At 48.3% G+C, this 10,839-nt stretch overlaps 3 protein-coding genes across 3 annotated transcripts; 1 reads left to right on the top strand and 2 right to left on the bottom strand.

Moving 5' to 3' along the window:
* Positions 1-3,120: 3,120 nt before the first annotated feature.
* On the top strand, positions 3,121-4,615 carry B0J16DRAFT_146123 (uncharacterized protein). Its single transcript, XM_046121971.1, has one exon. It carries the CDS (start codon positions 3,581-3,583, stop codon positions 4,592-4,594), a length of 1,014 nt encoding a protein of 337 aa, XP_045983702.1. The 5' UTR covers positions 3,121-3,580; the 3' UTR covers positions 4,595-4,615.
* Positions 4,616-4,635: 20 nt separating this feature from the next.
* B0J16DRAFT_287956 (actin family) lies at positions 4,636-6,394 on the bottom strand. Its single transcript, XM_046124149.1, has 2 exons — positions 5,961-6,394; positions 4,636-5,914 (listed from the first exon to the last, which is right to left on the bottom strand). The coding sequence occupies exons 1-2, from the start codon at positions 6,379-6,381 to the stop codon at positions 5,016-5,018; spliced, it is 1,320 nt and encodes a 439-aa protein (XP_045983701.1). The 5' UTR covers positions 6,382-6,394; the 3' UTR covers positions 4,636-5,015.
* A 1,235-nt stretch (positions 6,395-7,629) lies between these two features.
* B0J16DRAFT_372781 (uncharacterized protein) lies at positions 7,630-10,136 on the bottom strand (the record flags this gene model as incomplete). The annotated part of the gene is made up of 4 exons (XM_046130492.1): positions 9,051-10,136; positions 8,617-8,992; positions 8,055-8,562; positions 7,630-8,005 (listed from the first exon to the last, which is right to left on the bottom strand). Exons 1-4 carry the CDS (start codon positions 10,101-10,103, stop codon positions 7,630-7,632), a joined length of 2,313 nt encoding a protein of 770 aa, XP_045983700.1. The 5' UTR covers positions 10,104-10,136.
* Positions 10,137-10,839: the final 703 nt, after the last annotated feature.

Raw genomic sequence — 10,839 nt, 5'->3', positions numbered from 1 at the left:
GGATCCCCCCAATGGCACATTCTCGGTGGTACTCGAGACGGTAGCGCTACGCCCCTGCCCAGCATGGTTGTAATTGACCGAGTTCACCACCGTCCACTGGGTCTTTGGGGTAAAATAGTGTCTTTTTACCATCATCACCTGTCAAAACACGACAAACACCACTTCTTTTTTTCCCCTCCCCCAGAAAACAGAGTCTCTCCGAGTCAACCACCGAATCCCCCAGAATCTTGGTGTCTCGTCTCCGGATTTTCAACATCAGACAAAACGCGGGGAGAAAAAGGCCGAGTTTTTGTATTTGACCGAGTGACAATTGTTAAACTCCTGCCAGAACTGGTGATGGTTGATGATGTAGAGAGCTTCAGTAGCCAAACGATTGAAAGATCAAACCACAGGATTGTAAGCCACATCGTCACGAGAACCCGCGAATCGAGAGAATGTTTGTCATGCATATTTCCGGGCCGAAACGCGCCAGACGCAAGAGTCCAACAGCCCAGCCAAGAAATGTACCAAGTGAATCCTTTACAATTACAACACACGATTGCCGGGAAGTGGCCTAGTCTGAAGCGCATGCACTTACGGATAGTCGGATAGAGAGCAAAAAACTCGATAACGCCGTTTCCGTAGCTTAGCCGCCATTAACCATTTACTCCATGCAACGACGTTGCAGAACCAACAGTCGGAACAACTATTACGTGAAAATATTCCTTCGGGAGATTGGACATTACCTACAGAAAGGGGCTCAGTTACACAAATTGTAACCCATATCATAATACAGTATAGCAGTTTGCCGGCGTGACTCTAAACTCCTGCGGACATGTCCATCTCTACTAAAAATAATCACGATTCTAGACAATGACAGTTTTCTCGGATCAGCAGAGTTACCTCAAGATCGGGAGATGCGTCCGATGGATATCCATATCCCCTTTTTTTCGCCACGAACCACGGCCTCGGAATTGGATGGGTCACGAGACGAACAAAGAACGGACCAGAATTTGATCAATATCCACTGAAGCATTTGAGATAGAGTAATGAACAAAGTTGTCAACCATGACCAAGCAGCTTAGCTGAAGCGTACCCAGTCTCCAGAGTACAGTCTTTACAGTGTCCGCACCTAGTGGTCTCCAGAACAGTGGCTTTAGAGTGCACACCCCCAGCTCCCCTTACCTTACCCTTAGGGAGTGACTCTCTATTGGTCGTGCTAAGTGGGTCTCGGCCGGACTCACTCTGAAGCCATCGTGTCAGAAAAAAAAATACGTACGCCTAAACCGGGGATGATCAGCTCGTGACTGCTCGGCCGAGAATTTGAGTCTGAGTCTTGCTTACTGACAATGAGAACAGTAGCCGTGTTCCGAGAATACACGCGCTGAAACGGATGAGAGTTTCCAAATGTGGTAGCAGTTGCCCGTACGGATACAGACTGTTGTTGATGGGATCGGTGGCGTTGTGATGCTCCCATTCCAGTCTGTCACCAGGTACACTACAGTTGAGCTTCTCTAACTAGCAACAGTCCTAACAGTCCAACTACGAGCTTTGCATTAGATCCAGCTCCAATGATGATTTTTTTTGCCTCTGGCCACTGGTGTTTGATCATATTGCGGTAAGCGGACGGTAATCTCCATGTTCTAGATGCAGTCCTGTCTCGAACAATAAGTCAAGTCATCATTGTCTCAAAAGTCTTGTCGCTGGTGACGGCTGGTCCGTTGCAGATCAACGCTGCCACCCACCATCTCCCCGCATGCACAAGCAACGTTGGATCTGCTTGCCATGCCAGAAACAGTAACAAACACACACATGACCTCTTTGATAGGGTTTATGTTTTTCAGCCATTGTCGCATGGTAGAACTCAATGCTCGAATGATAACCATGATCTGCTCGCAATAGCATCAGAGGCTTGCCAAGACGCCAAGATCGTCGGAGCTGCAGTCAGCTCTTGTACATCATTGCTCGAGAGGTCTCGTGATGCATGTGTCTGGCTTGGTTAGAAAGAGTAATTGTAACTTTATAACGGTGATCGTTTGAACTGAAAGATTGTGTGCTGCTTTTTCGCATCTGCTCATCCGACGCTGGACGGGGGGTTGTCGCGGCTCTGTGGTCTCATCGTGATGAATCAATGATATAACGATACAAACGGTGATCTACCCGCCACACGACAGATTTCTTGAACTAACCTACACTATCACGATGATCTCAAGTTCAGACATCAATGCACCTCACCCTGACGTGGAATACAGCTGGGCAGCTAGAGTACAGCTTGATCGCAAACTCAATTAACATTTCGTGAATCTACCCTAGATCATCACATCACCGACCCAATTTTATACCCCAGATTCCAAACTCGACGATCACCCAAGCGAACTCCTCCAGGTCCATCAAAATAATAACACCGAGATGTTGCTGTATCATCCCCAGAATCATAATAACACCGAGATGTTATCTATCTTCCCCAGATCTTTTCATCTTTTGTCTCTGACCGAGATCATGCCGAAATCGTCTGTGTTTTAAAGTTGACGTGCCCCGCGTGTTGATCAATGGAGCTGGACTGGAGTGCAGAATATGGGGATGGATGAGGTGATGTTTCCAGTTTATAGATAAGATGCATGTCACGATAATGAGGGGATTGCTGACGCGCGATTTGAGGTGAGTATGAGGGAGTCGGGACATATTAATCGCGGACAATAGGTGCGACGCGACTCACTCACGCAAAACCGACCCTCCATACCTACCTCATCACGCTTGCATCTTCAAGCTCTCCACCACGCGTCCCGAAATCGGTCAGCCAGCCTGTCCTCCTACGACACCACAATACCGCGCATGAAGCCATCGTGAAGACTGCCAAGACAATTTCTCAGAAACCCCTTTACGCCCGACGCGCTCAATCCGCCGAAATATCCATTTGCAAGCGCGACTCCAGGCTGCGCCCTGGGCTAAGGACTTGTTTCAAAGGCATTGACAAGTGTCAATGTTTTAATCACGGTGGTGCGACCGCTTTAGCAAAACTACTCCGGACGCATTGATCGCAGCGTTACAGCCAAAGCTCAGCGGAGATGGCATTGTGCGTCCAGACACAGAGTTAGCGCGTCGAAGTCGATGTGCACAATGATTGAAGAGTCGAAGTCGAGACTTTCGGTGAAACACTCTGTCAATTGAGACTGGTAGAGCATTTTGCGCTGTGAGAGTGATACAGCTTACGGATCCCGAATGGCATCATGACAAGGGACAATGTTCAACACATTGTTACAATTAATGGGATGTTATTTGTATATAAAAGCGTTGATTCAATCATAGAATGTCGCCTGTCAATTGATGGTATTCCCGAACATTTCTGGTCTCTTCGGCGCATATCTCGGTGTCTCCACTCCGTTCAATTTTTCGCCTCTTTTCTCTTCCAAGACGTCATTAACATTTCATCTGGAACTGATATCATACCCAATTCTCATGTGATTTTGTGTAATTGGGTTTCGCAATTCATCATTGACATCGCTTCATCAATCTTTCATATCCTAACAGCAAGTACTTCACTCAACTCGCACAGCTAAGCTTCGTCGCATCGCAAAACCACCAAATCCCAAACAACACCACAATGGCAGAACAAATGCAAGCATGGCAATGCGCCACCCCAGGCTCCTTCGAATCAGTCTTCAACCTCACCCAAGTCCCCAAACCGACACCCGAATCCCTCAAGCCAGGCCAAATCCTCGTCCAAGTCTCCCGCGCCGCCCTCAACCCAGCAGACTACAAGATCATCGAACTCGGCATAACCTCCCGCGCCCTAACATCCTACCCCAAAACTCCCGGCATGGATCTCAGCGGTCGCGTAGTCGCTGTCGCACCCGACGTCACTGACGCGAAAGAAGGAGACCGAATCCTCGCGCGCGCAAACCCCCTCAAGGCATTCGGCTCGTTGGCGCAGTACACGGTGGTCGATAAGGAGGGGTACAGTGTGCTTGGTGACAAGACTGATTTGGATCAGGCGGCTGGTGTGGGAACTGCTGGACTTACGGCGTATCAGAGTATTCAGCCGTATGTTAAGAGTGGTGATAAGGTGTTTATTAATGGTGGTTCGGGCGGTGTTGGACTCTGGGGTATCCAGATTGCCAAGGCGTTGGGATGCCATGTCACAGTCTCTTGCTCAACAGGCAAAGCAGATCTGTGCAGATCCCTGGGCGCAGACGATATCATCGACTACAAGACGAGCGACGTAATGACCGAACTCCGCAAGCGCGGACAAGTCTTTAGTGTCTGCGCCGACAACGTGGGAGACTCACCTCCCAACTTGTACGGATCATCCAACGACTTCCTCCTCCCTGGCAGCAGCTATGTCTTCGTCGGTGGACACATTTCACCACGAAGTTTCCTGAGTTTGTCTACCAACATTGCACGACCTTCGTTCCTTGGTGGTGTCAAGACCAAGTTTGTTGCTTACATGACGGTCAACAAGAGTAAGGATCTGAACCAGTTGAGGGATTGGATGGTGGAGGGTAAGGTCAAGACTGTTGTTGATTCGACTTTTGGGTTTAAGGAGGCGGATAAGGCGTTTGAGCAGTTGAAGAAGGGGTCTAGTGGGGGTAAGATTATCGTGAGGGTTGAGGAGTAAGTGATACCTGGGTGGCGCTTTATATTGAGTAATGTCTATGTCTCTAAAGTAATGTGTTGACCTTAAGGGCGTGCCGTGGCTTGTCTGTGATGTACTTGAAGCAGTGCTGTACCTGACACAGAGTGTCTTCCAATATTGATAGGTAAACTCCAGTACATGAACCTTGGATAAGACATAAGTGCGCGGGATTGGAGCGGCCCGAATGCACAGACGCCCGTCCAGCCAGTTGACTTGGCATTCAGGGCAGCCATGGCGTCCAAGACGACACTCAAAGCTTGTGCAGGCCGGGTCGGGTATTTGATGTACGACATGCCCATCGTCGCTTCGAATCTTTGCACCCCTGGGCTGAATTTGTATCTCCAGGCCTGGTGCTTTCGCCGAACAGAAGATCTTTGTCAAAAGTCTGATAAGAACCTTCCACTCACGTCCCCAACCCAGTAGCAAACTTCTTCCCAACCCACGCAGCACCATGCTCCTCATACTCCATCTTCGTAACGACCAACTTCTCAATATTCGGATGACTCGCCAAATGCGCACCACCATACCAGGTATGTGTAATCGGATCCGCAGGTCTCGCAACCCTCACTATACAATCGTCCGGCACACGCTGCACAACCTCTTTTTGTAGTCGCTGTATAAACCCGTCAAAATGCGTGTTACCCCCCACGACAATGATGTTGGCGAGGAGACTTGGCCAGAGTCCGATCGGGAGCTCGTTGAGGGATTCCTGAACTAGTTCTGCCAGGCCGGGCTGCCTAAGCCCGACGTCTGATGGATTGAACAGGAGTTCTGGGACGGTGAAGCGTTCGTTTCGGAGGGTGAGGGCGTCTTCTTCGGATTGGGAGGCCATTTTTCGCGCTTTGGAGTGTCGGGAGGGATCGTAGTCGACTAACCTGCCCTTGGTGTGGGTGTGGAAGTCGGGTAGGATATAATCTTTTGCGATACCGCCGCCGGATAAATAATCTGGTCGTCGGTCTCCTCTCGTGCCCTTCCATGTCTTTTCTAGGTCGGATTTGAAGTCAGGGGAGACGTAGCAGGATAATTCCTTCATTTCGTTAACGATGTATGTATCGTTTCGCATGTCGAAGTGGCGAAGGGAGATTAATCGCGTAAGGTAGTTCGTGAGGACTTTGCCGCCGACATCTAATCGCTTGACGGCCGAGTGTAGTGGTTGGCCGCGGAGGAGTGGTGTGATCGTCGTATGCGAGTATCCGGAGTCAATTACCATGACGGCTTCGGCGGGTGTATTATCGACGGTCGGTTGATCTTGTGGTGTTCGGAAGATATTCTGGATATCATGGTAGGCATTGAACGTCGGGCCTGCAAGATCAGTAATGGCCCAAATCAGCATCCCAAATGAACTCACCTATGCCCCGATAATAACTCTCAAACCCATACTCCTCAAAAACAATCTGATCACAGTTCGTCTGCAAAATGGGCAACCCATTCGGCGGCTCAGCAAGTATTAACCTGCTCTGACTCGGCTCAAACCCATCCTCAAAAACCTCCCTATCCCAAATCTCCTTCTGCGCCTCCCAATTAACAATAAAGCCCTTCTCCACGGGTCTTCGAAATTGTATCTCTCCGAAATCGCGACACTTTTCGAGCTCGGATGCGACGTAGACTTTGCGCGCGCGGTCGCGGGCTATGACGTTGGGGATGATGCGAGGGTCGGAGAATTTGCCATCGTGGACGATACCGGCTTTTATGGTTGCTGCGCCGTTGTCGAGGACGAGGGTTGGAGGTGTGCCTTTGGGGGCTGCGGGTTTGGCTTTGCGGCTGGGCATGGTTGGGATGTGAAGGGATTGATGATGATTTTCTTGAGGGTTGAATGCGACGCGATTTCAGGTGGGGCGGTGGTTACATAAGCTATCATGACCACGATTCATGATGGCAATTGATGGACGTTGGTGACTTGAAGACGCTCTATCATGACTCCTAAATGTTTGAGATTACTCAAACGTTGTTTACTTTACATATCATGGGGATGATCTATTGTCAAGATACCTTGGGTGATCTCTTTCATCTACCTCAATTGACATTATTTGCTTTGGTCAAACCCAGGCGTCTCACCCTATACTCTTGCTAATGATTCTGAGCTTCAGTCTTCCCAGGGATGGACCGCAGCCGATCATTCATCTTGTCGGTCCTCTTCACTGCAATTTTAACCCCCCACAAGGAGCTACGATCCATTCGTGGCCTAGATCGGTGTGGTGTCGGGCCTCAATCCGTTAGAATTCAGTTCAGCTCCTTTGGACTTCACCAACCAAAAAGACTTCACTGCATTTTTAACCCTCTCCCAACGTCCACGTCCTTTAGGAGGCATGTATCTTGGCGCCAAGAAAGCGCACGACAGCATTTTTGTTCCCTCCAAGGACACACTGTGCTCTCTGATGCCTCATGCATACACATATTCACTGCATTTTTCTCACGGCGGGCATATTCTTTGGGCAGGTACGAACACCTGTCTTTCTTGTAGCCAAGAGTCCATCATGCGTGTTACTGCATTTTTAATCTCCTCTGAGGACATACTGCACTGAAAACTGGCTCTTAGCCCTGCGCTTGCAATAAAGTAAGCATTGTGGCTCAGTGACATGCAAGTCAGCGTGGCTAGGTTCCCCACCATCTTCTTTCACTGCATTTTTAACCCTCCCCCAGTCTCCAAGCCCTTCGAGAAGTATCTATCTTGATGCCAAGAAACCGTACGACATCCTTATCCTCTCTGACAACACACTGCGTTAAAGATTGGTGCTCAGCCCAACGCCATTGAAGAATGATACCGTAATGGGCACGTAGAGGGTCCAACCAAAAAACTTCACTGCATTTTTAACCCCCCTCAAGACGTGCACTGAATGTCTGCCTTCAAGCGGAAATTCCACTGATTAGCAATCAATACTTTCTCTTAAATATAACCTTAATAGCAAGTACTATAATGGGAGGATTCAGGTAGGAAATCCTCCAAGTCCAGCTCAATATCCTACATCAACCTGCTAAACTATCATCTCTCATTGCACATGTTCAACATAAGACTCTTATCAATCTTGCGTCTCATCAGCACCCAAAACATCCAGACTCATCCCATTATTCTGCTGAGTTGCTTCCAAGACAGTACGGATTTGCTTCAGCCCCAGCCTTGACTTTTCCTTCCCTGCAAGGATCCTAGAAATCTTAACAACGTTCCGAATTTGCCGACCATTCATCGGGAGCTCAGAAAGATTCTTCAATGCCTGATGGCTCAGTGAGGTCTCAGCGTTGTTGTCGATAGTGCACCGCCTCCAAACTTTCTCCCTTGCCGTCGCATCGAGGTCTGGGTAGTGCAGTGTCAGATGGATCCTGCTCTGGAATGCTCCATCGATTGCATTGCCTCGATTAGTGGTCAAGATGAGAATACCCCGGTAGTACTCAATGACTCTTGAAGCCTGTTAGTAAAACCCATGAGAGAAGGGAGGAGTTTAGGCACCTCAGAAACACAGCGACGATTTCATTATGCTGTAGATGATCCATTGAACGCTGTTGCAGGAATACGTCGCATTCATCGAAGAGCAGCACAGCATTCCACTTCTCAGCCAGTCGCAGGACCTTGTCAAGACGTCGTTCTACCTCTTCTGCTTCATTTCCTAGCTCTCCTGCACTCAGAACGTACAATGGCTTTCGAGTATTGTCAGCTACAGTCTCTGCTGTTAGAGTCTTACCAGTGCCAGGAGTTCCAACGAGAAGTATCACGACGCCAAGTCCTTTGCCTTGGATAATGTCATCGAAATCAGACGTGTGCCTGGCCTGGCCCTCAACGAAGCACGTAACAAGGCTCTTGTAACCTGATGGAAGTACTAGATTCGCAAAGGCATCGTCGTTCCAGGCTATGTTTGTGATGTGATCGACCTCGATTCCACCCCATGTCTTTGTCTGTAGAGGATATGCCTTGACCTTGGAATTGCAGAGAAGAAGTTGCTTCTCGTTTAGAAGTTTGCCTGTGAAGTTAGTCATTCGTGTTATGTATTACACAGACAGACTCTATTATGTACCTGATTCTTCTTTCTGTTCGTTTGGCTGGTTCGATTCATTAATGTTTCTCTGTATCGCCTGTTGTCGTCGAAGAAGGTACTCTTCCTGTTTGGATTCCATCGTATGATAAGAACCCACGATGGGCGGCGGGGGCGGCGGACGAAGGTATTCTTCCCTTTCGGATTCCATCGCATGATAAGAACCCACGATGGGCGGCGGAGGCGGCGGAAGTGACTGAAATGACGGAAGTGACGGAGGTGGCGGCCCTCTGTGCCGGCTGTTGTCAGTGACTCCAAGCCTGGGTTTGATCGAGTCTTCAGCTAGACTTTCCAGTCTTAGAGGACATCCATTATGATCAAAATAACTGGCGGCATCGACGACGACTCTTTCATCGATCTAGAAACAGCTTGTCAACATTATGACTATGAGTTAGATGAGCCACAGATACACTCACCTTTCGCTCGATGGCTTGACCATTTCTAAGTGCAAGGCTCAGTGGTCCAGAGTAAGCCTTGTAGTGAGTCCCTTGGAGTTCTTGGAACTTCCTTCCCCGCTCGATAGCTCTGTCTCTTACCGAGCTTGCCGAAGGATGAAAGTGAAACGGATATATGGGTAAGTCTGTGATGTTCATAGTGCCAGAAAACTGGCCGATCGGGAACAATTTGTTGTTATATCCGAACTTTTGACCGTCCCAATCCACAAATCTGGTGTGTAAAGCAAGGCAGCCATGTTGATATGAATAGCTGCTAACGATAAAAAATCGTTCTTTTCCATCAACAAGGCTAAACAGCAACGAGCCCGGCTCAAAAAGGGCCCAAAGGAACTTGAATGTAACGATGCCTTGTTCCGTATGATCTTTGATCTCGTCCATCTCACCACGAATCTCAGCATGCAGCACCTTGTACAGAAGCTGAGAAAATAGATAGCCGGGGTGATCCTCCTTCTTCTGTCTCTCCAGTATATCACTGAACTGGTCCCATTGATGATAGAAGGGATGGAAAGGTGCTTCAAAGACAAGCTTTTTGAGCGATGTGGTGATTCCTTGATAACCGTTGAACACTTCACTGAGAGTCTGCTTTAGCGATGAGTTCTGAACAATGACTGAATCGAGTTCGAGAAGCTTTCCGTCGCTGTGGCTCTTACGCATGCGCACAACGATCGCCCTTTGCTTGATCTCTTCCTCTTGCTCAATATTCATACCAAGATTGTCCGGGTAATCCTCTACCCAGTTCTTACAACACGTACACTTTGAGGCGCCTTCATAAAGAGTTTGTATTTCGCATTTTTCGCCCTCTTCGAGATGATCAATGTTCAGGTTGGGGGGACTGTCTCCGATGTTTGTCTTGACAACCTCATCAACGTTTATGCGCTTGAGGTTTGAATCTTTTGGTGGTGAATTGGACCGTTTTATTGACTCTGGAAGTGTTGATGCGTTGGCAAGTGACAAGCTTGAAGATGCATCCGACTGGCAATCCGGAGCATCATCAACTTTCTGGGATGGCAACATGGTTGTGTATAATGTCTTGGGGAATGGTTTGTGAGTTGCATTCCTGGAAAAATGTGGCATGCTTTATATTTATCTTACCGTCATCCGTTAATATACGCCGCGTCCTTATAATAGTCAGCCTAAATGCTACACAACTGTCTTCGCGAATCATTTTCAACCCTTCTCCCTGAGAAAATAAACAAGTGATTGGTGCCCTCACATGCCGATTTCAGGTTTCCATTTCATCTACAGGGACACAACAGGCAGCAATACCATAAGCCATCCAATTGCAATTAATTAAACACGTAATCTAGACATAGCCTATTTGTGTTTGGACTTCTACCACCCAGCGAAGGCAAACCATTGTATTTCTGAGTCACTTTATGGCGCATCGTCTAGATGGCTCTGAGCCTGACTACACTTTGAACGGAGCATGTCCTGTTGGATGCTGAGCACCTTCCTGCAGTGAGCTTGTCCCAGGTCACTATACTACGGCTGTGGTCAAGCGAGCCTACCTCAACGGATTTGACTGCCATTTTGACCTGCAATTTACATATACCGAGCATGGAAGTCGACCTGGTCTCTTAAGCTACAACTCTCCTCTTGCAGTATGTTAGTACGATTCGCTCAACTTATATAGTAACTGAGATTACTATGCGGATCAATCTTGTTCTCTACACCAGCAGGCCAGCTCGTGGCGTCCAGTTCGTCGCATAACATAAGTTGTGTGGACCAGGTTACAGACAGAATAAAGCCG

This window comes from Fusarium flagelliforme, assembly GCF_020744385.1.
Source record: "Fusarium flagelliforme strain FIESC 12 MPI-CAGE-AA-0113 chromosome Unknown B0J16scaffold_4, whole genome shotgun sequence".
NCBI classification, from domain to species: domain Eukaryota; kingdom Fungi; phylum Ascomycota; class Sordariomycetes; order Hypocreales; family Nectriaceae; genus Fusarium; species Fusarium flagelliforme.
The sequence above is the reverse complement of the archived record's forward strand: the minus strand, read 5'-3'. Positions and strand labels throughout refer to the sequence as shown.